The sequence below is a fragment of the Lissotriton vulgaris genome, chromosome 12, assembly GCF_964263255.1.
Source record: "Lissotriton vulgaris chromosome 12, aLisVul1.2, whole genome shotgun sequence".
NCBI lineage: Eukaryota > Metazoa > Chordata > Amphibia > Caudata > Salamandridae > Lissotriton > Lissotriton vulgaris.
This window is the reverse complement of record NC_141700.1, coordinates 550,135,953-550,162,050: the sequence shown is the minus strand read 5'-3', so window position 1 is coordinate 550,162,050 and position 26,098 is coordinate 550,135,953. Positions and strand designations below refer to the sequence as shown.

Genomic DNA, 26,098 nt, shown 5'->3' with positions numbered 1-26,098 from the left:
ACCGATATTTCCAAAATTTGCGAATGGGACCCCACAATATGGCTTTTCCTTACACGTAAAGGGAGGTGTACAGAAAGTAAAATCAACAATCCCCCTTTGGCCCTCCCCATTACAGATTCCACTGCATTACAGTTATAAGAAACAAAACCATCAAAAGCAATATCCTCCACTGACCACGTTTCCTGCAGACATAAAATATCAAAATCCACAATGTGTTCCCTCCAACCCAGTGCTGAAACCTTTTGCGGCCACCCAGCAATGTTCCAGCTCATCAATGAATAGCCCTTAACCCTTTGATCCATTACTGTATTAATGTGATTAGTTGCGAAAGAGGGTGTAGTACGGGCCGTATCTAGGTGGACCAGATCCGGTACAGCGGGGGTAGCTGGGGCAGGGGTGTGGGGGGTAATTTCGGAACATTGTATGGTGGGTGTCGTAACGGGTGAAATCTGGGCCGGATTAATGGGGATAGCTACGGTAGGGGTGGATAAGTGAACCATAGATGGGACATCGGGTTTAGCCGGAATGTTGGCCGGCTTCAGAGAGCGAGAGACGGGGTGTAGTCAGTCTACTCCCTCTAGGCCATCTAAGCAAGCAAAGCGGTTGTGATCCATAAAGGGGTGGAATTGAGGTGCGTATAGAGGTTGTCTTGGTGGTCTAGCATCATATGCTCGTTGTCTGCCCCTCCGTTCCACAACAGACCAATTCCCTCTTCTTTGTTGGTAGCGAATGTTGGTTGGGGGGAAGAAATAGGAAACAGGAAGGGTCTGGATCGTAGAGTCAAAAGATCTGTTGAAACCTGCACATATATGGGATACTGTGCGGGGGTCTCTAAAACTAACGGTTAGGCAGTCCCCATTGATGTTTTTAGGGGTCTTGCCTATCCAGGGAACCCTCCTTACCATAATAATTTCATTGTGCAGGTGGCTCGGGAGCGGTCTATTCCAGTTGAGCCATTTTATAACTTTGTTCTTCAAGGAACTAAAGGTTTCTGATTCCCCTGTTTCTAGTGGTGGTACTCCGGCTAAGATAACAGTAAACCGGTTTGCCTCCGGTGGTAAATCGGGCCGTCTAGGTCTAGGGGTATTAAGTGCCTCACTTGGTGCTCCCTGGGCCGAATGATCTGTTGGGTTAATTTGACTTGATTGTTGGCTCGCCACATTGTTAGTTGTTGAATTATTGGACTGAGATTGAATAAGGGGTGGTAAGCAGGTATTAGGTGGGGGGATATTGGGTTGGTTCAAAACCGGATTGGGGGGAGCGGGGATCGCAGGGGTTATGGTAGTCGTGGGGATGTGTTGGTTCTGAAGGTTACCAAGGGTGGCTAAAATGGAGGCAGATGTTTTCTCTACATTAGATATTCTGGAGCAAAGCCTATCCAGTTTAGCCTCTAATGGGGATATGATTGATTTAAGTAGAGCCACAGCCCATTCCATGGATATTTCTCTATTCGGAGGTTGAGCATCACGGGGGGTAAAGGTGGTCTGGGGTGGTGGTGCCTCCCGTACCTTAGCTGTTTTTGTGGCCCTTCCCAATTTGACATCTTTTTTGTTGTACACTCTTTTCCGTTTCCTCACTGCACCCTCTCTTTCCCCACAGCTCTTGGACTCAGTAATACTCACATCAGGGTGGGATAAAATGGAGACATTATTGCTTACAGGTACACAGTTAGGGTCAGCAGCAATGTCAGTTGATATAACCGGGGTAGCTAGGTGGCTATGGTCTTCTGTGGGTGGGGATATTGTATCCGCAATAGCAGACTGATCGCTGTCTCTAATAGGCGTTTTAGCATTAGCAAGGGGTCCTATAGAAGATCGTTTAAGAGAAGTAAGTTCTGTGGACAAACGCTTTTCCAATATGACAATCTCCTTATCTATAATGTTATTAGCCCTTATGAGGAATTTCTCCATACCTCCAGCGGTTGACAGGCTGCCAGTCAGGGAGGATTTAATCCTATTGTCTCTGCCGGCCATAGTCCCTAGGGATGGGGACGCACACAGGTTAGAGGGGTGGCCCGGTCCGGTCACTCCGGGTCACAAACGGTCCCGCCCTTGTCCCGGGCTTCTCCCGGTCGCTCCCGCTCGCTCCCGCGAAGCGGAGATACTGCACTCCTTATGATACTACAGCTATGTTTTCATTTGGTGATAGGCGGGGGGCGTGGCCAGCGGGGAGAGCAGCCCAGGTGTTGCTGGTTGGGTGCGCAGGGGCTCCTGGTCACTGGAGTCCCCTGCCTTGCTCGCAGCCCCGCTGGATCACTTGCCTGACCCCGCGCTCCTCCTTAACTCCTTGGTGCAGCCTTCAGGCGGACGACGTGCTGCGGGACCCGCGAAGCGGGTCCGGCGAGTCGTGGGTGTGATGAAAGGAAGGAAAAGTCCGCTGGGCAGCAGGTCCGCCGCGCTCCACAAGCAGGTAGCAGAAAATCCGTGAAAGGGTGTCCCACAGGCGCTGAGGTTGAGGCAGCTTTTAGCTCCGTTGGCGGGGGGGCGTGGCCAGCGGGGAGAGCAGCCCAGGTGTTGCTGGTTGGGCGCGCAGGGGCTCCTGGTCACTGGAGTCCCCTGCCTTGCTCGCAGCCCCGCTGGATCACTTGCCTGACCCCGCGCTCCTCCTTAACTCCTTGGTGCAGCCTTCAGGCGGACGACGCGCTGCGGGACCCGCGAAGCGGGTCCGGCGAGTCGTGGGTGTGATGAAAGGAAGGAAAAGTCCGCTGGGCAGCAGGTCCGCCGCGCTCCACAAGCAGGTAGCAGAAAATCCGTGAAAGGGTGTCCCAAAAGCAGATCCATAATTTGTAAAGTTAAGCTTCAGCAATGTGAGAAATAAAATAAAAAATTCTATATGGTATAAATACACTAAGGGCCCATTAGGATGGCGGGCAGATTGCCCCCACCGTGCCGACGGTAGCCACCGCCGGCCATCCTTGCAGCAAAGACCCCCACCATATAACTATGGCTAGAGGGTCCGCAGCGGACGAAAAGTCCAACCGCCGCTTTTCCACCCGGTTTACAAGTCGACCGGGCGGAAAAGGGCTCAATATGGTGGTGGTGTCTGTTAGACACCGCCAGCCATATTAGGATGTGGGCTGGAACATGCCTTTCCGTGACGGCATTGTCGCCACGGAAAGGCATGCAGAGCCTGCTTGCGGGGGCCCGTTGCGGGCCCGCAGGGACTCCGGGGGTGGAGGGTGCACATGGGGGGGGGGGGTACCTATGGTACCCCCCTGCAGCTCCATGCACAACATGGAAGGCACCGCGCGATGCCTGCCATGTTGTGCATGGAAGTGCACAACATGCCTTCATGGCATTGTGGCGGGCGGTGAATGCAGGATGCGCCCGCCAGTGTGGGAGGCGCATCCTAATGTATGCAACGGGACCCGCGCAACAATGGCGGGCTGTCCCATTCCACGGGAGGTCCGCCCGCCATCCTAATAACCCCTAAGTGTCGTAAACCTCAAAGTTGAGAACAAGCATTTGCTAAGCCAATAGGTCTCACCTTTGTTACCTTGTAAGCTATGCCAATGGTTTTTAGCTTCGCTACACACAATTCCAGTGCTGTACAGAGTGGCTAAAAATCCTTTGGCGTGCCTACCCACGTTATTTTGTAGGTAGGCGCAACCATGCATGCGTGCATTGCCTACAAAATGATGCATGCATTTTTTTTCTTTTTAGTCACAGACCCAACTTAGATCGGTAACTGCAAATAAAAGAAAATGCGCAAAAGCGCTTTTTTTGTTTTGTTTAAAACTGAGTGGGCAAAACAGAAGCAACAAGGGTAAGCAACAACGGAATGCAAAAACAACACAGCAAGGGTGGGAGGGTGGCATAAGCTACACAGTGGAGGGTAGGAGGGAGGTGAAAGCGACACATGGTGGCGTGGGTGAGGGAAGAAGCAACAGGGAGAGTGAAGGGCACGGGTTGAGAAACAACACAGAGGATGCAAGGAGGCAATGGGAGAAGCACACAGACGAGTGCAACAGGGAGGGAATGAGCAGAAGAACTTGGGTGACAGAGAGCATCATGGGTGCAGGGGGAGAGAAGTATGTGAGGAAAACAGCTGAAAAGCAGATGCACTGTTATAGAGTGCTTAAAACAATACATAAAATACTGCTTGAAAAGAAAGCAGTGAAAGCAGAGATGCCGACCAATCAAAGAAATGGTAAAAAGGCAAATCTCCAGGGAAGGGGCAAACACAACACTGACAACTTGAAACACGAATAGGGAGGTAAATGAGAGTGACAGAAAAGCTAACCGATTGTAACCCCTTAAGTGCTGCCGTCGGCCAACGGTCGTCGCGAGCACTACCATGCCAGTGCTGCCCACGACGGTTGGCCGACGGGCCAGCATTCGTTCTTCGAACGTTCAGCACTGGGCGCTGAACGTTCAACGCTCCTATGAGGGTAAGCAATGGGCAGGCTCCAAGCCCCTCTGTGTTTTTGGTAAGCCACAATATGCGTTGCAACAGACAGCACATGCGCTGTCTAGTAGGCTCGACCAATAATCTGTACCCTTTGCTGAAGGTGAAATAAGACAAGCAGAGTGAAAAATAACATGTAGAATAACTGTGTGCAAAGGCAGAAACGTGTTTCTAAGCGATATGTCGGCAAAAAGTCTTTAACCACTCATCAAATAGACAAATGGTTAGTGTGAACACAGACACTTTATGAAAAATTCGCAAACTCGTCCTTTCACAATAACCCTTTCTGACAAGTCTAAACATTCCTTTGAAATATTAACAGGCCACCCCTAGGTAGACCTTATTGCCAATTAAGCAGGTTGTATTATATTTAAAAGTAGGACATGTAAAAGGTTAATATTAAACATTTATTTGCGGGGGAAAAAAGCCCTAAAAGCTGCCTTTTGCTTTCCGACTTCTGGAAGCCAGTAATTATCATTTGTACAGGCATGAATGAGGTGTGAACTTGTCCCTAGTAGCCAACAATAGCTTGACCTAAATGGGCAGAGATGACCCATATGAATGTGAAAGAATATGCAGTGTAGGGCTGTGAGGATCCTTTTTGACTTTAAAGTGCCAAGTCCTGCTTGAAAGTCACATCCTGATTGACAGATCTGCTGGAGATTTTCATATGATATTTGGGGTGCACTTGAAAGTGGACTCCCCTGTTACAAGCGCATGTTAGCTGGCACTTGGGAAGGCCCTTTTTCTTTTGTCTTCCCAGTCATGCAGGCCCCAATCATGGTGCCTCTTTCTGACATTGAATTGTAAAATCCGACTTGAATGCCACATCATGCTTTACAGGTCTGCTGGGGTTGTTCATAATACTAGAGACACACTTCAAAGGAAGGAAACTGGATACCAAAACAATGTGTGCTAATCCACTGTCTGGTTGCTGAAAACCCAGCTTATGTTCTACCACACTTCTGTCTCTAAAATTATTGTGGGTACAGGACGTGCCTCAAAATGGGCTTTAATGTTATATGTACGAGGGCACCAGAACTACCATAGTGCACTCCCTGCCCCAACCCCCAGTCTTTAGAGCCAAATTTGAGTGTGGCTAAAAACGTTGGCCATCTTAAAATGTTCAAAGTTTGTAGAGTCAGCCGGGGACCATTACCCCATTGATTGACAGGAGTCTGTCCCACTGACTACCTTGTTCCAGGCATACATGTGGCATCTAAAGCTTCCAGTTTCCGAAAACTCCCGGAGCTGTGGAAGATGAGAAGATGACTGACCTTGCTATTTGAGACCTGAGAAGAGGCTAGAAGACTAGCTCTGCTCACCCTCTTTTGCCCAGGACAAATAAGTGGACTCTAAGGACCAGAAGGCTTGCATTCCTGTTCAAACTACAGATAAACAACAAGCTACAGGAGGCCTTTTCTGCAACTGCACAGCTGATCGGTGGCAACTGGGCCTGGACTGGACCCTAACTATTGGCTCTGCCTAAAACCCAGTGAATCTCAAATGCCTCTCCCGAGGTCTTGGGGAGTTTTATAAGTGTCTTCTCTGGTGGATTGGGACTTAACCCCTTCTACGCGGATGACAAAGCCAGCTCGTCATGGGCGTTACCTGCACTACGGGGATGACGAGCTGGCTTTGTCACGTTACCCGCGATTTTCAAATTTCAGCGCACAGCGGGAAAACCCGCTAGCGCGCATGCGGTTAAAGGACTAAGTTAGAGGTACATTGTTCACTTAGACCAAACCTGGTTGGTGTATCTGACCCATGCTCCATTGTGGTCAGTGTCAAATTGCGCCTAGGTCCTGTTCTAACACGACCATTTACAATAATTGTCACTATTTATATTTTTAAAAATTCATATCTCTGGTTCCCCTTAATGGAGTTTTGACAGAATTTGTTTTAGGTTTTTATTATTTTGCATTTCAACGTAATTAGTGTTTTAGTACTGCATATATATGCATTGCCTCTAGGCTAAGCCTGCCTGCTCTGTGCCATAGCTACCAGCACATTGAGCTCAGGTTTATTTATTGACTTTAGTTCACCCTGACCGGGACTGTGATTATTACTTGAGATTGGTACTTACACCCCTCAACTGATAACCACATTTCTTACAGGGGTTTTGAGTATTCTGTTATGGAATGGGGAGTTACTGGCAAATCAGTTATTACTTACAACTTTCTGCAGGTAATTCCCCAATTGCATACCTTTTTCTGGGACAAAATCAACTAAGTGTGACCTGGCACAATTTATTCCCGGACACTACCGGGGCCATACCACATGCACAATGATCGCATGCAATGTTACTGCATTTCTCAGAATTCCCAATTCTGTGAGACATAGGAAGAATACAGAAATCCAGTGCCTTTGTAATGAGTGTCAATATGTTGGTTTCTGGAAAGGAAGGCAGTTTAGATAGTGTATGTTAGAACAAGTAACCTGCATTCTCATTAAAGCTAGCCCAGTGCTAGTGTGCCTTAATGGTTTCTTCAATTAACTTCTTGAAAATCAATTGTTGGAAGCTTTGGGTATTCCAAGATAGTAAGACAGATGACAAATTGAACTATCTTCATCCCTAATCGCCTGTTGCCTGCATGTGTTCGTCCTTCGTGTAGGTTGATGGATGAGACGACCTTCAAAAAATTCATATAATCATATGGTCTAGTGCTATGATTTCAAAGAATCCTCATTCTTAATCTGAACTTACTTCCTATTTCCTCAGGTCCTAGGCCACTACACGCGACGTCGGCAGGACCCCAATACTTTCATCAACGAAATTAAATATATCGCCAGCGACCCTGATGAGAAGTTCTTTTTTAACGTCACAGATGAAGCTGCCCTGAACGACATTGTGGATGCTTTGGGAGACAGGATATTTAGTCTTGAAGGTACTATAACAGCATCATTCTTTATCACTGTCCTTAAGAGATGCTTCATTTAGCTTTACACAAGAAAGAATACTGCTCTGACAAAGCTATGGTGTTGGTGAGTACGCCTGCTTGGCACATTGGGTTGGAATTACTGCTGAAGAATTGGGATCACTAGACATGTTACTGACTTTGCCTAGACTTTTCCCATGCATTGGTTGCCAGGAATCTCTGAGGGGCATATTATCAAGAACGGAGTTAAAAATGATCGCCGGTTTAGCGGCAGAAAACTGCAGCTGAAGTGGCGATAATGGCCTTGATAATATGACCTGTTGAATTCCAATAGCAGCCCAGGTTCGGGTGTGAACCTGGGCTTCAATTGGAATTCTCCAGGGCATATTATCAAGCCGATTATCGCCGCTTTAGCAGAAGCTTCCTGCCGCTTAACCGGCGATAATTTTAACGCCGCTCTTGATAATATACCCCTGAGATCTTTGAGAAGACCAGTCTACAATTGTAAGCAAGTACCGTATCCCAAACAAACAGTGAAACCTATTTACGCAGGCATGTTTACGCTACTTACAGATAGATCGTTGATGGCGTGTCTCCCCAAAGCATCCTAGAATCGCTCAGAACTGTCTAACTTTATTTGCAAGCATTTATACTGGAGTATATTTGAAGTTGTCATGAGGATCTTGGAGCATCTCATGACTTGGTACAGAGCAATAATGTAAGCACCTTGTATGTGCAATGAACATCTACTAAAGTAGCTTTGGTCCCATATCTCCCCGTGCACTTCTTAAGGCTAGTCCCCCTGCCCACCGCCTGATAGGGCCTGGAAAACCTTCGGCCATATACCCAATTATTACAATGGTGATGTGGTCTGTGATGTCACCTGTGATGTCACTGATGATGTCATTTGTAATGTCTTCTGAAGCATCATGAGAAATCATGAGCCATGGGGGCTTCAGCAGTGCAGGCATTAGGTGAACAGCAGTCCTAGAGCCTTGCTTTGCACACACGTTCTGCTCTGTTCGACAACAGCAACCCAAACCAAAAAAGTCGCGTCTGATCAAAGTTTAATCTCCATGCCTCATTTGCTTTTTGCAACAAACATTCCTACAGGAGTTAAAATGGGAAATGCTATTCTTTGATCTGCCACAATAACTCTCTGCACACAATTTGGAACCAAAACTAGGAGAATGGTCTAATCGTCTGCCAAATGTTGTGCATATAATTGTTTGTGATCCTGGAGTTTTTGGAGTAAACTCAAACCTGCTTAACTTTCTAAACCTCCCAAACATGATTTTGTAACACAAATATCTCAAAAAGTACTGCACAGATTTACACCAAACCGAAAAAGAACCTACTAAGAATTAGATTCTGGTTTGAGTATCGGAGAGATTGGCCTACAGCGGACACCGGCACGGCTGGGGCTCTCCAGCAGGAGTCAAGACTAAGAGTAAAGAGGGGGAAGTCACCAGTGGTCCCCCTCAAACTGACCCTAGGGCCTCCTCCACAGGACCTGCAGGCCCTCGAACTGGAGTGGAATCTGGGGACCTTCCAACATTTAGGGCTCTAAATCTACAATCTGAAGCCGAGCTGATTGAGGGCAATGTACTTGGAAATACTCAGGACTAGGGATCCAGCATCCATCTGGAAAGCCAAACCACTCTCAACATTGGCCAGAAAAGCCATTAAAAGATGGAGGTTCTGTGAGACTCCTTTACCTAGTGCAATGCCCATGTGTCTGTGGAGATGACGTTTCACTGCAATAAACACAATATTGGTGGATGTAGATTAGGGGCGACACAGACACGTGGTCACACAGGAAGAGGATCATGCATAAACCTACACGAAGATAGCCTTTGCTCCAGCGCTCCCCATTGGGTGCTTCCCAAAACTTTAAAATCTGATACCAACTCTGGATAGAGCAGCCTGAGAAGAAGCCAGGAGGCGTGCAACTGAAGATCTCTATGGAGGAGACCTTCTGCACTCTTTTGCTATCCTACTAGACACTTATCCAATAGCAGGGAGACAATTCCTAGCCTTTAATGAAGTGGTTCATATTTTCAAGGGGCTCTGGCCTGGCTCTCACAGCATCCTGTTGACACACAGTGAACTATCCTCCTTGCTCAAAATAGGCAAGGAAGGAAGAAAGTGACACAATTGTACAGCTAAGCTGAGCATGACAGGAATATCGCTGCAGCCAATAAGAGATAGATCGTCTCGGGACATCGGGAAGGAACTCACAGGTATGAAATGTATGTACAGGCAAATGGAACACACATTATCTGTCTCCAGAAAATCTAGATTTAAGTTAATAAAATGTCAATTATTGTGTTTTACTTATTCAACACCTCATCAACTTCATAGGATGTACCCAGCAGGAATGGGTTGGTGCCCGAGGTGCAGGGCCGAGCATGCTGTCATATTACACAAGTTCTGGGTATGTGCATAATAGTAAGACATTGGAATGTCATCATTCAAGAAGTTAAACATCCAGAAGGTGAACAATCCCACAGTGGTGTAGCTAGACATAAGGCCGCCAATGGCGGCCCCTGCATTTGCCGCCTCGCAGCCATGTGTAAGAGCGAGGGGGCACTGGCGATTTCCTCGGTGGCCGCCCTGCGGCACCTGCAGGTAAGAGCCGCCACCCCCAAAACTCATGCCACCCAGGGCAGACCAATCCACCGCCCGCCCACCTTGATACGCCACTGCAATCCCAAGGGTTCGCTCGCAAGAAAGAAAAATAAGAGCAGCTTGGTTTACAAATTTAGCAGGGATCCTGCGCAAGAAGGCAATAGCCATGCAAAGGACAGCCAATACCACCCCCCACAAACTGGACGATGGAGAAGGGACCAGGTAAGATAGAGGAAGGCGGAAAGCGCAGCCAAAGGCCCAAGCTGTACTGGACAGAAAAGACATGCTCATATTTCTGTTTTGTATAGCATCCCTCCACTTCTATCTTTCCCTCACTATCCTGGCCCCTGGTGAAACAGTAGGACGCCCAACAAGTGCACATGACATTCAGACTAGGTCCAGGCATAGAATACGCAAGAAATACTATTGAGGAAATCTGGAATTGAGGTTAAACGCTCCAGTTGGCAATATGTGTAAATCAAAGAAGTCATGACTCCGATCATTCTTGAAAACTATAAAAATATTGATAAAATAAGAGATGAATTATATCTTCATGCAAAGTTAGGTATAACTCAGTTGGGCCGTTTTTGGTGGTCTAGATGTCTGCCTAAAGACGTGTAGATTTATCAAGTGACAGAAACCCTATTAGTAGTCCCTCAACAGCGTTGCTGACCCTACAGAGCAGGCATATATATTTGGCTGAGAAGGTATTAGCAAACCAAAAAATTTTCATTCAGCAAAATATATTTAGTACTTCTCGAGAAGGTCATGTTAAAGCAAATGTAAATATTTTCCCCTGGCCCAAGGACCCCAAGGCAGGATTCACAGACCTCATCATGGCTCCAAATGTCCACAGATCCCGACTTGGAAACCCATGAGTAGCGGGGTAGGGTATGCTTTTATAGAAGTTTGTTGTAGCATATGATCCAAAAGAAACCCAGAAATTCACTGAAAAACAAGGTTAAAGTGAAATTATGGTTACCTTAGGTCAGAAAACATTAACATATGTTAAAAGAAAAACCTCAGAAATTCACTTAAAAATCACAGGTGCATTGATGGGTATGAATTAAAACCCAAAAACCAATGAAATCTGCAATTTATTGTTAACTCAGCAATATATAACTTGCACAACAAATGTAATGTTTATGTGTATATTTTCTACACTGTGGTTATTTTTGAGTAAAAACACAAACTAAAAAAACCTTAACCTTCTACATTCAAGGATGTTAGGGGTGGATAGAGTTACCAGACCTATCGCCATGCAGGGACTCATCTATATTGCTATGGCAGTCTTAAGAATCTGTTTGACTTCCGCATGGCTGGATCAATACCCACCCACATTTCAACAGTGGCGGACGCGCTTCTTAGCTACATATAATCTTGAAATTGCCATTTATAGCCGGAAAGGTATCAAGAAGAAACTAAAGGGATTAAAAATTTGGGACCCAGTTAGACTATGGCTAGGGAGCCCAGTATAGATCAATAATGTAACCGAGATGTATCGAGTTCGTAAGGAATGTAATGATGTTTTTTTTTTTTTTTTACTCTTCTTATTCTTCGAAGCCTGTATTTCTCTATTTTTCTTTTTAATTTTTAATTTTTTTAATTGCTATTCTTCAAATTCTTACCTGTACCGGGAGGAGAGGTCCCAGGGGGGGGAGGGGGGGGGGGGGTCAACTGTGATGTTAAAAAAAGATAAAAAACCTCAATAAAGACTTGTTAAAAGAAAAAGGATTTGCTATAGGAATTAGTTCAGGCCATTTTCTCTTGATAGTTTGATGAACTCACTTGGACTTTTTTTTTTTATCCCATGATCGAGAACTTTCCTAATGCTTTTTATTCTATATTTCCACCTTTTGCCAAAGGTAGTGTTTAAAGTGGTGTTTTAATAAACATACATACGGGGCTTTACATGCAATGCACATAATAAGATGCAAGGCACCCATCTTGCATCCGATTCAAGAATTACAATGTTGCAAGGTCTGTGTTGCACCCTACGCTTGTCACAAATGGGAAAGATGTTTGTCTGGCTTCAGTAGTTCAAAGTCTGCTCACTGTTTGTTTACAGGGACACACGGATATAATGAAAGCTCCTTCGAAATGGAAATGTCTCAAATTGGATTTTCCACCCATCTGTTGGAGGTAAGAAAGTTTATAAACACAAGTGCAGTTCAGACAGACTTGTATGCCTGAAGTTGGTGTTAATTGTTATTAACAGTTCACGAGGTTAAACCTGATGACGAAAGCATGGTATTTACAATTTTATGCTGGTTTGGAAACTTCAACACCATGTGCAAGAAGTAGAAAGGGTAGATCTGGCAGTAATAACTTTTGCAAGGCGGTATTACTTTAATGTGCATAGACCATCCTCAAAACTAACATTATAGCATACCCCCAAAAATGCAAAATGAACTCGTTAGAACTTTGAAGATATCACAAAATAATCCCATTTCTCCCCAGTTTCACTGAGACTTAGCTTGTAAGTGGAGATGAACATCTGTTCTTGGATGATAATAAATCAAACAGTTGGCAAAGGCAATAGGTCTAGGTGTAATTGCTAATACATGGAGATAGAGCGCAGGCTAAAGCCACACAAATCTGACAAATAAAAACTGCCTTATTTTAAATGTTCCGTTAGCTTCATTTCAGTCTTGTTTTAATTTCCATGTTTATTTAGGGTTAAAATGCAAGGGAACCCTCATTATATGCTCTTTAAGTTTCTGTGACACAGAAAGAAACAAAAGACTACAATCAATGCACTCTTACCAACTGACTTTAATTTCATATAGAAAGAAACAAAGGACTGTAAGTAAGGCAAGGGAATATGCCATATTACCCCGCTTGTTTTTTTACCGCATGTCATTACAACGCAGTCATTACAACGTCCGCATTGTAACAACGCATGCCATTACTACGCAGGTCGGAACAACAACTTGCTCTGGGGGGGAGGGTGCACACTGGATGTAGGAATAGTATAATTTACTATTCCATCTCCAGTCTGTGCAACAGTAGGGAAGGTGTTGGATTTTAAATCCAACACCTTCTGACCCCTAGAACAAGTAGTTGTTCCGACTTGCGGAGTAATGGCATGCGTTGTAACAATGCGGTCGTTGTAACGACCGCGTTCTAATGGTATGCGGTGTCCCAGTTTCGTGGTAAACGATGTTTACCAAGGCAAGGAAGCCTTCAATACTGGTGACAGGAGACTGGGAAAGGAAAGCTGCTGGAAGAAGGATTAGCAGAAAACACAAAAAGAGAAGAACAGGAGGGAGGAATGAGAGGGGATGGGTTAACATAGAAGGAGAGAAGCATAGGGCGAGAGGGAACGGTGATGTTGGCTATTTGTTTTGTGCATCTTGATGTCTGACCCCGAAGTTGGTGTCAAAGACTTTAGAAACTGGGATGACCATCTTTGGGTCAGATGTCCCAAAAGGTAAAAAAAGAACTAAAGTAGCAGCTGTAACGATCAGGCTCAAACACAAACACTGATAAAAACAACAAAAAAGCTATTGAACTAAATCATATTTTTAAAACTTGATTGATTTGAATATAAATTGAAGGTATCTCTAAGAATTTAATGCAACAATGTGATGTACTAAGGGGGTCATTACGATGGCGGCGAGACTGCCACCGACAGGCTGTCGGTGGCGGTCTCGCCGCCATCGGAACAGGGATCTCCATCCGCCATATCATGGTATTTGGATGGGTGGCTGTCGGAAACTCCGACCACCAAGGTCCTGACAGGAGGTCATTATCCGACCGCCTGTCGGACCTCCCTGTACTGTTTGAATTGCGGCAGTGCCTGTCAGGCACCACCAAAGGGATTACAATATCCCTTTCTACTGGTCGGTCTGGGGCAGTCAAACTGCAGTAAAACGGCAGGCGGAAACAGATTTGGAGGCCCGTACCGGGCCCCCCTAAACCCCTGGGCCAGGGACATAGGCCCTGGGGGGCACCTATGGTTCCCCCCTACATATCCCTACACCATGTGGTAGGCACCGCATGGTGCCTGCCACGTAGTGCAGGGATAAATGTGGGGTGCCTGTTTTGTCTTGAGGTGGGTGCTGCAGAGCGCAGCACCCGCTGCTCTGCAAAACATGCGCAATGCGACGGCCACGGTGGTGGTCGCATTGTAATTTACCCAGTGGGAACCCCGCCTTGAAGGCGGGTGGTCCCACATGCGAAATGATGGCGGATGACCTAATGGCCCCCTAAGTATACATATAACATGTAAAATAGTCCCTCCATGCTTTGTAATTCAAGCACTCCTGTGAGGAGGAACAATACACCCAAACCACCAATAACACTCTGTTGAGAAACAAATACACAAGTGGGCTAAGCTGAGCTGTGGTTGATAAAATCTCAAGCCAATAGTTAGAGATGCTAGCTGAAAAAGGTCACTAGTTGAAGGAGGTGCATCCAAAGCCCCCTGTGAGCTTATTCGAAACAATAGGTCTTTTTTAACAGCAATGCCATTAATACACATACCTAAATATGCACAGGAAATGTCCGGAATATTAGCTCGGAGAAACAAGTCGGGTGTATCCAGGACTAACCGAAATCTTAATAGCAAAAGATGCAAAAGAAAACAAAGTGCAACTCCTCTGCTAAAGTAAGTAGTTGAGCATTCATACCATTCACTCAAGCAGCAGACAATAGGACACATAATAGAAAGGTTCGATCACGGATCTGGCATGGGAGGGATATGGCCAATCAGGGAGCAAATGTACCAATCCTATTGTCCAGGAGTGGCCAATCAAATCTGAAGAAACATTTAGAGTCCCGTGGGACTTAGGAGATGAAAACTAACGAGAATTGAGGATCCACCCTGCGTCCTAAAACAATCTGCCGATCAGTCACAGGTCCAACCCGATTGTGCATTCTAAACTAGTAAGCGCTGAATACATTTAGACACTAATTTTAGTCCTTCAACATACTCTTTGATCTCTGGCCCATGTACAAGGGTTCTTATCCTAGCTGTAGTGCTTCCTTTTGAATACTTCTTGGGGAAATTGTAGAGTGAAAGATACATCAAGACAATCAGTTTCCCTCCGATTATAGAGGAAGGCTGTGTAGCACAATGTAATATACGCTCTGATTGTAGGTCGATGTAATTGACCTCAATATAGTGCCAAATAAACTAGAGGACCACAAGGGAGTTAGTTAGTCTCCATTTTGATGGTTTTATTTTTAGGAACATCTGCCTCATGGAAATTGGATTGAGAACAACAATAATTATAACACAGCCACTAAACGGTGGAGCATTTTACCAACTACCTGTCTGGTTTGCCTTTTAAAGCCTGTTGCAAACACCACACTTTGAGCCATCTAGTGCCAAGAACTTGCAAAGAACTAAGAACTGGTCTCAAAAATCTGATCACAATTTGCAACTGGGATTTTGATGACCGGTAAAGAATTTTAATGAAGGGACCTATATGCTAATACGTCGGTTTGTAAAATTCTGATTCAGAGTGGGTCTTAACCCAATTTACCTCCTAAATATTAACATACTCGACCACAAATTGTGAATAGTTCACAGACTCCTAAAATGGCTTTAGTACATTGAAAAGTACACTAATGGTTGTAAACATCGAGTTGGAATGTTTGTGGCCTTTACCATGCTCAGTATATCTGGCCCCTAGTTCCTCAGCACATTAATGATCTAGACAGGCCCACCTTGCTCATTTGCCAGTGTCTCCGGATGAGGCCATCTCTAGTTGACATCTCAGGTAAGGGCTCACAATAGTTTTCTTAACTTTTCATTTCAACCGTTGAAATGTTGATCTCCAAGGGTATAATGAGTTACATTTTCATTTCATGCTTGTTGCAGGATGGGATTCTCTTCGGCACTGTTGGAGCCTATGACTGGGATGGTGCTGTTCTCAAGGAGACCAAACATGGCCAGATCATCCCTCCAAGGGAAGCTTTCGAGAAAGAGTTCCCGGTAAAACTGAAGAACCATGCAGCCTACCTGGGTAATTAAGCAGGCACATAGGCGAGTCCTTGTTTATAACCGCACTTCCGTCTTCTGGGGATTATCTGTGTCTAAGAAACATGCTCCATAAACTTTATTCGATAGTTGTGCAAGACTGGAGGTCTGGGAAATTGAAGTCCACACTGCTGGAATGGTCACCGCCAATCACTGTTCTATCAATGTCCCCTATATTTGTTTAGGGCGGGCTTCTCCAAGTGGCTTGTGAGCTACTGGTAGCTCTCCAGCTATCTGCGAGTCGCTCCCAGCCGCAGCCCAGCCTACTAAATTGGAAACTTTTGCTTGGTTGAATTAATAGATGTATAGCAAAATTGAAAAGTATTTATTTGAGATGAAAATGTGTTTATTTTCCGAACTCTCCGCTGAAGTTTGGGGGAAATGGTTGAGTTCTCAAAAGATATTTAAAGGTGATATTTGAGTGGTAAAAAATGCAGCATTCAATCAAGTTATTATTAGAATTATGAACTTGATGCCAGTGGCATTGTAATTATGGCTTATATGTATAGTGCGTGTAGAGTCATTCACCATTAGCAAACTATTTTTTACTTTACTCCTGGCAAATGGGCCAGATGCGCTAAAATGATCACTGCTAGTAATCTCACATATGGTGGCCAATGATGTGTTCTTGTCTGATGTGGTCACTGTTACAACTCTAATAATACTAGTAGCTTGTGAGGATTTTTGTTGAACTAAAACAGCTCTTATTTCAGAAAAGGTTGGAGGCCCGCGGTCTAGAGAGAAATCCTCTTGGGGTGTCAGGAGCCCTCATTGTCTCCTATTGCCAAAGAAGACAGAGTGGAAGCCATTTGTACCGATGTGCAGTGTGCAGGAAGGTGCCCCTTTCTGCACAAAAACAATCCTGCATGCAATGCAGGCACCTTTGCACCATGGCGCAAGGAATCTAGAGTTGGCGCTAGGCCGCCAAAGTGGCACCAGCGCTGGGGACAAGGCAGGAATGTGCCATATAGCCTTAAATATGGTGCATTCCTGGCTTTTTCCTGTCATGCAGTGCAGCACAGCAAGGTGGCTTGCTGCACTGCGTGGCATTTTTGTAAATCGGCCCCTTAGTATGTCAACCTCAACAATACTTGCAGTGGGTTTATGTCCATATCTGTGCCCCATGCTATTCCAAATGTAAAATATGTGCATTTGTTGCAGTCATTATGTAGTACTAGTAGTTAAAGCTGTTAGGCAGATCTTACTTCCACCTCACCCACAGACACATCTGCCTTACAACCCATCATGCCCACAAAATAGAGTGGAATGTGTTGAATAAGTACAATAAAATCTCAGTTTTAGCCTCAATCGAACTCGTTGACATGTGACTAGTATCTTACAAGTCGGAGGAGGAGCAGGCTCCCTTTGTTATTTCCTCAATATATATAATTTGAATAAGTAGCCAGATTTGAAAAGCTCCACACTAGGCAGGAGCCCCCTGCAGCATTACTTTGTGTAGTGATACACAGCGCAAGGGGTCCTTCGGTGCCGTCGGCTGTGCACTATGTATGACTGTTCTTATGGTTGTCATTCTCATCTGTTTAAGCAAACGCCTTTACCCAAAAATCTGCAGTTTTCCTGTTTACAAATGATGCTTCCCTCTTGCAGGATACACGGTGTCTTCGGTCAAGTTAAGGAATGGGAAATCGCTCTATGTCGCTGGTGCACCCAGGTTTAAACACAAAGGCAAAGTGATCCTGTTTGACATGAAAGCCAATGGGAGCATCTCCATTTCTCAAGCCTTGATGGGAGAGCAGGTATGCAGGCGGCAGCTCGAAGCACTGCCTAAGGAAAGCATTGCAGTGGGGTGCGGTAGAGAAGGCTCTTTAGATGTCATTGCTACTATAGCCTTATAACCCGCTGCTGAGGGATATAGCGGTTGTTAAAGGCCCTAAACCTGAGTTATAGCCCTACACCTGAGTTATTGTCCCAAGCCACAGACGAGAACAAAGGAGTGGGGCCTTTAACAACCGCCATTGCCAAAGGCAGAAGGGCTATAAGGCTATTAGAACGTTCCTCCCACTGAGGGTAGAATGTTCTAAATTAAAAAGAGAGAAACATGAAGACAAACATTGGCGATCCAGGCTTATACCAGCAATTATAAGCCCAGAGCTACTCCACTGTCTTCAATGGAGCTCTCAGCTCTCAGCATTCCAATGTTCTACCATAGCCTTAGAGCATGCCGTAGCGGGAACTGGCCCACTCCAGCGTTAAAGGCCCAAGATGTAGGCAGGGCATTTAACAAGGGAGCTGGCCTTTAATGACTGGTAATGCCCGATATGGAGGGCTCTAAGGCTATTAAAACATTCTGCCCCTAAAGGGAAGAATGTTCTAATTTGTAAAACAAGGGCCTCACAGAGCCCAAGGGGATTGAAATCTCCTTGGGATCCGTGAGGCATTTGTTCATAGCAGCAGCTGTGAACAAACATTGGAATGCCGGAGCTCCACGCTTCTACCGGCCATTAGAAGCCTGGCGGTACTCCATTGCTTTCAACGGATGTCCCAACATACCAATGTTCTCCTTCTACATAAAAAATACTGCAGGCATGCATAAGGTGCCTCTTCCTTCTTGAGGCTTTGGAGTCTTGCTGAGAAGGGCCTTTATATTCTCATCAAATGTCTTGCATTCCGGCAAAAATATATTGCTGTTCTCTCATCGGGCCATGCACGGGAGGCCTCAGTTTTCTTAAAGATAGTATTACAGTCTTGAAAGAAGTTCTCATACTATCTCATTAATAGCACTGAAACCCTAGGAGACCATTCAGCACATCGAATTAAAAAAAGTTACAAAGAAAAGCTAATAGAGTCCTAATAAACACATTGCATGGATTTAAATTGCTGGTACCATCCCAGTAACAAAACTGCAACCCCTGAAGAGAAGTAACTGCCCAGTCTAGTAACAGTAACTCAGCCCTGTCAAGAAGTCCATGCCCTGTCCGCTCACAGTATTGGAGCCCTGTAGAGGAGTGCCTACTCTATCCCATTCACCCTATTTCAGCCTGGCAGAGAAGCACCTGTTCTGTCCCTTAACAGTATAGCAGACCTGCAGAGGTGTCCCTACACTGTTCTAGCAACAGAATGGCATCCCTGCAGAGACGTAACCGCCCTGTCCTTTGACAATATTGCAAATCTGTAGAGACATGCCTGCCCTGTCCATTAACCACAGTACATCTATTCAGAAAAGCATCTGCCCTTTTCCTTTTAACAGTTTTTCAATCCCTGTACAGAAGTGCTTACCCTGTCCTACTGAAAGTATTTCAGCCATGCAGAGAATGGCCTGTCCCATAAACAGTACTGCGGCCATGGAGAGAAGTGCCCGCTCTGCATCCCTTATCAGTTTTGCATTCCCTACTAAGAAGCACCTGACAGGTCCCATTAACATTATTGCTGACCTGCAGAGAAGTGATTGTCGTGTCCCATTAATAGCATTGCATTCCCGGAGAGAAGCACCAGACGTGTCCATGAACAGTATTACATACATGTAGAGAAGCACCTGACCTGTCCATAAACAGTATTGCATCTATGCAGAGAAGCTAATGACGTGTCCCAATAATAGTATTGCATTCCCGGAGAAAAGCACCAGATGTGTCCATGAACAGTATTGCATACATGTAGAGAAGCACCTGACCTATCCATAAACAGTATTGCATCACTGTAGAGACGAGCCTGACGTGTCCATAAGCAACATTGCATCCCCGTAGAGACAAGCCTGACATCTCCATTTACAATATTGCATCCATGTAGAGAAACACCTGACATGTCCATTAACAGTATTGCATCCCTGCAGAGAAGCCCCTGACTTCTCTATTAACAGTATTGCATACCCATAGAGAAGCACCTGGCATGTCCTTTAACAGTATTGCATCCATGTTGAGAAATGACTGACGTGTCCATTAACAGTATTTCATCCCCAAAGAGAAGCATCACATCTGTCCATTAACAGTGATTAATCCATGTAGAGAAGCACCCGACGTGTCCATTAACAGTATTGCATCCATGTAGAGAAGCACCTTACATGGCCCATTAAGAGTATTGCATCCATGTAGAGATGCCTCTGACTTGTCCATTAACAGTATTGCATACCCGCAGAGAAGCACCTGACGTGTCCCATTAATGGAATTGCGTCCATGAAGCGAAGCGCCTGATGTGTCCATTAACAGTATTGCATCCATGTACAGAAGCGTCTGATCTGTCCATTAAAAGTATTTAATCCATGTAGAGAAGCACCTGACGTGGCCATTAACGGTATTGCATCCATGTAGAGTAGCACCTGACATGTCCTATTAAGAGTATTGCATCCATATAGAGATGCCTCTGAGGTGTCCATTAACAGTATTGCATCCATGTAGAGAAGCACCTTACATGTCCCATTAAGAGTATTGCACCCATGTAGAGAAGCGTATGACGTGTCCATTAACAGTCCTGCATCCATGTAGAGAAGCTCCTGACGTGTTCATTAACAGGTGTGGCGCAGCGGCCAGGGTGCCTGACTCCGGACCACGGGGTTCACGGTTCGATCCCCGGCACCGGTGACAGGTCAGACCAGCACCATGTGACTCTGGGCAATAGCTTGCTTAATCTTACCGAGGGTCCCTAGCGCTCTAGGAAACCACTTCGGAGGGAGCTGTGCGATTTACAAATTCAAGGTTGTTGTTGTTGCTGACATGTCCACTAACAGTATTGCATCCATGTAGAGAAGCGCCTGACTTGTCCATTAACAGTACGATATCCATGTAGAGAAGCATCTGACCTGTGATTAACAGTATTGAATCTATGCAGAGAAGCTCCTGACGTGCCCATTAAAAGTATTGCATCCCAGAAGGGACGCAACTGACATGTCCATTAATAGTATTGCATCCCAGTAGAAAAGTGCCTGACTTGTCCGTTAACAGTATTGCATCTATGTAGAGAACCGCCTGACGTGTCCATTAGCAGTATTGCATCCCAGTGGAGATTCCCCTGACGTGTCCATTAGCAGTATTGTATCCATGTAGAGAAGCGCCTGACGTGACCATTAGCAGTATTGTATCCATGTAGAGAAGTACCTCATGTGTCCCATTAATAGTATTGCATCCATGTAGAGAAGCGCCTGACCTGTCCATTAACAGTATTGCATCCATGTACCGCAGCGCCTGACCTGTCCATTAACAGTATTGCATACATGTAGAGAAGCGCCTGACCTGTCCATTAACAGTATTGCATCCATGTACCGCAGCGCCTGACCTGTCCATTAACAGTATTGCATCCCCGTAAAGATGCATCTCACATGTGCATTAGCAGTATTGCATCCATGTAGAGAAGCGCCTGACGTGTCCATTAATTGTATTGCCTCCATGTAGAGAAGCGCCTAACATGTACATTAATAGTATTGCATCCATGTAGAGAAGCGCCTGAAGTGTCCATTAACAGTATTGAATCCATGTACCGAAACGCCTGACCTGTCCATTAACAGTAGTGCATCCATGTACCAAAGCGCCTGACCTGTCCATTAACAGTATTGCATCCCGTAAAGATGCATCTCACATGTGCATTAGCAGTATTGCATCCATGTAGAGAAGCGCCTGACGTGTCCAATAATAGTATTGCAACCATGTAGAGAAGCCCCTGACGTGTCCATTAATAGTATTGCACCCATGTAGAGAAGCATCTGACGTGTCGCATTAAGAGTATTGCATCCATGTAGAGAAGCGCCTAACATGTCAAATAATAGTATTGCACCCATGTAGAGAAGCGGCTGAAGTGTCCATTAACAGTATTGCATCCACGTAGAGAAGCACCTGACGTGTCCATTAACAGTACGGTACCCATGTAGAGAAGCAACTGACGTGTCCATTAACAGTATTGCATCCCAGAAGAGACGCAACTGACATGTCCATTAATAGTATTGCATCCCCGTAGAGAAGTGCCTGACTTGTCCATTAACAGTATTGCATCTATGTAGAGAACCGCCTAACGTGTCCATTAACAGTATTGCATCCATTTAGAGAAGCGCCTGACGTGTCCATTAGCAGTATTGTATCCATGTAGAGAAGCGCCTGACCTGTCCATTTACAGTATTGCATCCATGTAGAGAAGCGCCTGACGTGTCCATTAGCAGTTTTGTATCCATGTAGAGAAGTACCTGATGTGCCCCATTAATAGTATTGCATCCATGTAGAGAAGCGCCTGACCTGTCCATTTACAGTATTGCATCCATGTAGAGAAGCGCCTGACGTGTCCATTAGCAGTTTTGTATCCATGTAGAGAAGTACCTGATGTGTCCCATTAATAGTATTGCATCCATGTAGAGAAGCGCCTAACTTGTACATTAATAGTATTGCATCCATGTAGAGAAGCACCTGACCTGTCCATTTACAGTATTGCATCCATGTCCCACAGCGCCTGACCTGTCCATTAACAGTATTGCATCCCCTTAAAGATGCATCTCACATGTGCAATAGCAGTATTGCATCCATGTAGAGAAGCGCCTGACGTGTCCATTAATTGTATTGCCTCCATGTAGAGAAGCGCCTAACATGTACATTAATAGTATTGCATCCATGTAGAGAAGCACCTGAAGTGTCCATTAACAGTATTGAATCCATGTACCGAAACGCCTGACCTGTCCATTAACAGTAGTGCATCCATGTACCAAAGCGCCTGACCTGTCCATTAACAGTATTGCATCCCGTAAAGATGCATCTCACATGTGCATTAGCAGTATTGCATCCATGTAGAGAAGCGCCTGACGTGTCCAATAATAGTATTGCAACCATGTTGAGAAGCCCCTGACGTGTCCATTAATAGTATTGCACCCATGTAGAGAAGCATCTGACGTGTTGCATTAAGAGTATTGCATCCATGTAGAGAAGCGCCTAACATGTCAAATAATAGTATTGCACCCATGTAGAGAAGCGGCTGAAGTGTCCATTAACAGTATTGCATCCACGTAGAGAAGCACCTGACGTGTCCATTAACAGTACGGTACCCATCTAGAGAAGCAACTGACGTGTCCATTAACAGTATTGCATCCCAGAAGAGACGCAACTGACATGTCCATTAATAGTATTGCATCCCCGTAGAGAAGTGCCTGACTTGTCCATTAACAGTATTGCATCTATGTAGAGAACCGCCTAACGTGTCCATTAACAGTATTGCATCCATGTAGAGAAGCACCTGACGTGTCCATTAGCAGTATTGTATCCATGTAGAGAAGCGCCTGACCTGTCCATTTACAGTATTGCATCCATGTAGAGAAGCGCCTGACGTGTCCATTAGCAGTTTTGTATCCATGTAGAGAAGTACCTGATGTGCCCCATTAATAGTATTGCATCCATGTAGAGAAGCGCCTGACCTGTCCATTTACAGTATTGCATCCATGTAGAGAAGCGCCTGACGTGTCCATTAGCAGTTTTGTATCCATGTAGAGAAGTACCTGATGTGTCCCATTAATAGTATTGCATCCATGTAGAGAAGCGCCTAACTTGTACATTAATAGTATTGCATCCATGTAGAGAAGCACCTGACCTGTCCATTTACAGTATTGCATCCATGTCCCACAGCGCCTGACCTGTCCATTAACAGTATTGCATCCCCGTAAAGATGCATCTCACATGTGCAATAGCAGTATTGCATCCATGTAGAGAAGCACCTGACGTGTCCATTAATAGTATTGCATCCATGTAGAGAAGCGCCTGATGTGTCCATTAATAGTATTGCAGTCATGTAGAGAAGCACCTGACATGTCCATTAACAGTATTGCATCCATGTAGAAAAGCACCTGAATGTCCCTTAACAGTATTGCATCCATGTACCGAAGCACCTGGCCTGTCCAGTAGCAGTATTGCATTCATGTAAAGAAGCACCTGACTTGTCCATTAATAGCATTGCATCCATGTAGAGAAGAGCCTGAAGTGTTCATTAACAGTATTGCATCCATGTACCGAAGCGCCTGACCTGTCCATTAACAGTATTGCATCCATGTACTGAAGTGCCTGACCTGTCCATTAACAGTATTGCATCCCCGTAAAGATGCATCTCACATGTGCATTAGCAGTATTGCATCCATGTAGAGAAGCGCCTGACGTGCCCATTAATCGTATTACATCTATGTAGAGAAGCCCCTGACGTGTCCATTAATAGTATTTCATCCATGTAGAGAAGCGCCTAACGTGTCAAATAATAGTATTGCACTCATGTAGAGAAGCAGCTAATGTGTTCATTAATAGTGACGTGTTCATTAATAGTATTGTATCCCCGGTGCCCGCTATGGCCAGTCCGACCCTGGACTGACGTGTCCATTAATAGTATTGCATCCATGCAGAGAAGCAGCTAACGTGTTCATTAATAATATTGCATCCATGTAGAGAAGCGGCTGACGTGTCCATTAATAGTATTCCATCCATGTAGAGAAGCGCCTAACATGTCCAATAATAGTAATGCACCCATGTAGAGAAGCAGCTAACGTGTTCATTAATAGTATTGCATCCATGTAGAGAAGTGGCTGACGTGTTCATTAATAGTATTGCATCCATGTAGAGAAGCAGCTAACGTGTTCATTAATAGTATTGCATCCATGTAGAGAAGCGACTGACGTGTCCATTAATAGTATTGCATCCATGTAGAGAAGCAGCTAACGTGTTCATTAATAGTATTGCATCCATGTAGAGAAGCGGCTGACGTGTCCATTAATAGTATTCCATCCATGTAGAGAAGCGCCTAACGTGTCCAATAATAGTAATGCACCCATGTAGAGAAGCAGCTAACGTGTTCATTAATAGTATTGCATCCATGTAGAGAAGTGGCTGACGTGTTCATTAATAGTATTGCATCCATGTAGAGAAGCAGCTAACGTGTTCATTAATAGTATTGCATCCATGTAGAGAAGCAGCTAACGTGTTCATTAATAGTATTGCATCCATGTAGAGAAGCAGCTAACGTGTTCATTAATAGTATTGCATCCATGTAGAGAAGCGACTGACGTGTCCATTAATAGTATTGCAGCGCTGCGTTTTACAGGGAAATACGGGCCTTGTCCCATTAATAGCATTGAGGTTCTATAGAGGTGTGCTGGTCTCTGCTCTTAAAAAACATTGCAGTAAACTAAAAAGTGCGGGCCTAGTCCGATTAATACCATAGCAGCACCAAAGTTCCACTCAGCCCCCTTCCATCCAAAGTGCCCCGTTCTGTAGCGCTAAATGATTGCGCCCCCTACAGAAGGTGGAGAATGGGCCCTTAGACTCTCACAGATATTCTTTGGCCTTGGGCTGAATGGGGCCCCTCTGAAGAGTTAGGATCCCCTGGGCCAGGGGCTGCGGGGGCCTCAGGGGCCTTTGTTAAGCCCTAGCTGCTGTCTTACAAAGGTGTTGCAACCTTCAAGTGCAGGTCAGATATTGCACTGCAGGAACCGTGAAGGGCGCGCACTGGGAGTCTTACAGTCAAAGCACATGCCCAAAGTAACACTCTGTTTCCACTCTGTGGTGCCCAGCTCACTCCTCCTGATTTTCACTTTCTCTTCAGATCGGCTCCTACTTTGGCAGCGAGGTATGTCCTGTTGATGTGAACAATGATGGCATCTCCGATGTGTTGCTGGTTGCCGCGCCAATGTACCTGGGCGCCCAACACAGGGAAACGGGGAGAGTCTACCTTTACAGAGTGGGTCAGGTAAGGCCTGCTTGACTAGGCTGGATAATATCAGGTGATGGTGTGCTGACATGTTATGTTATGTTACTGAATTATCTATATGTGTGAGATGCATTCCATCCGGAAGAGACTAGGCTTTGGACAAATGATCTTTCATGTATGCAGCCTCAACATAAGGCTTTCAGAAGATCCCTTCTATGAGTTCAACATTCACATCCCATTTGCATATTTATAAAGTGAGATATAAAACTGAAATATACAGTATAAATGTTTTTATTTAAAATACAATTTGTCATAAAAGGATCATTTAACATTATAGTGATAAATCAGTGCTTTAAGTGGGCCAGTACTCACCTGGACTGAGTACCAGCACTTCTCAGCTTTCTCCCCCTGAGTACAGAAACTTCTTTTTGGGCAAGGAGAGTACAGGTACTCGCAGAAGCAGCAGGGCCCAGGCCCGGAAGTACGGGTGTGTGCAACGCAAAAACTATTGAAAATGGGCCTTTCGAACAGAGCATGTTAATGTGCCGCTCTGGCAGGTAACGGGTAATTTATTCTAGCGCTGGGTTGT

At 45.2% G+C, this 26,098-nt stretch overlaps 1 protein-coding gene across 2 annotated transcripts in view; it reads left to right on the top strand.

Annotated features, from left to right (window-relative positions):
- ITGA10 (integrin subunit alpha 10) overlaps positions 1–26,098 on the top strand; it is a 376,023-nt gene that overhangs the window by 212,834 nt on the left and 137,091 nt on the right. For both annotated transcript variants that reach the window (XM_086945363.1, XM_086945362.1), the window contains exons 9-13: positions 7,130–7,295; positions 11,986–12,059; positions 15,748–15,892; positions 17,515–17,663; positions 25,405–25,548. In XM_086945363.1, coding sequence (XP_086801489.1) covers positions 7,130–7,295; positions 11,986–12,059; positions 15,748–15,892; positions 17,515–17,663; positions 25,405–25,548 — 678 coding nt within the window. The remainder of the gene's footprint in view (positions 1–7,129; positions 7,296–11,985; positions 12,060–15,747; positions 15,893–17,514; positions 17,664–25,404; positions 25,549–26,098) is intronic.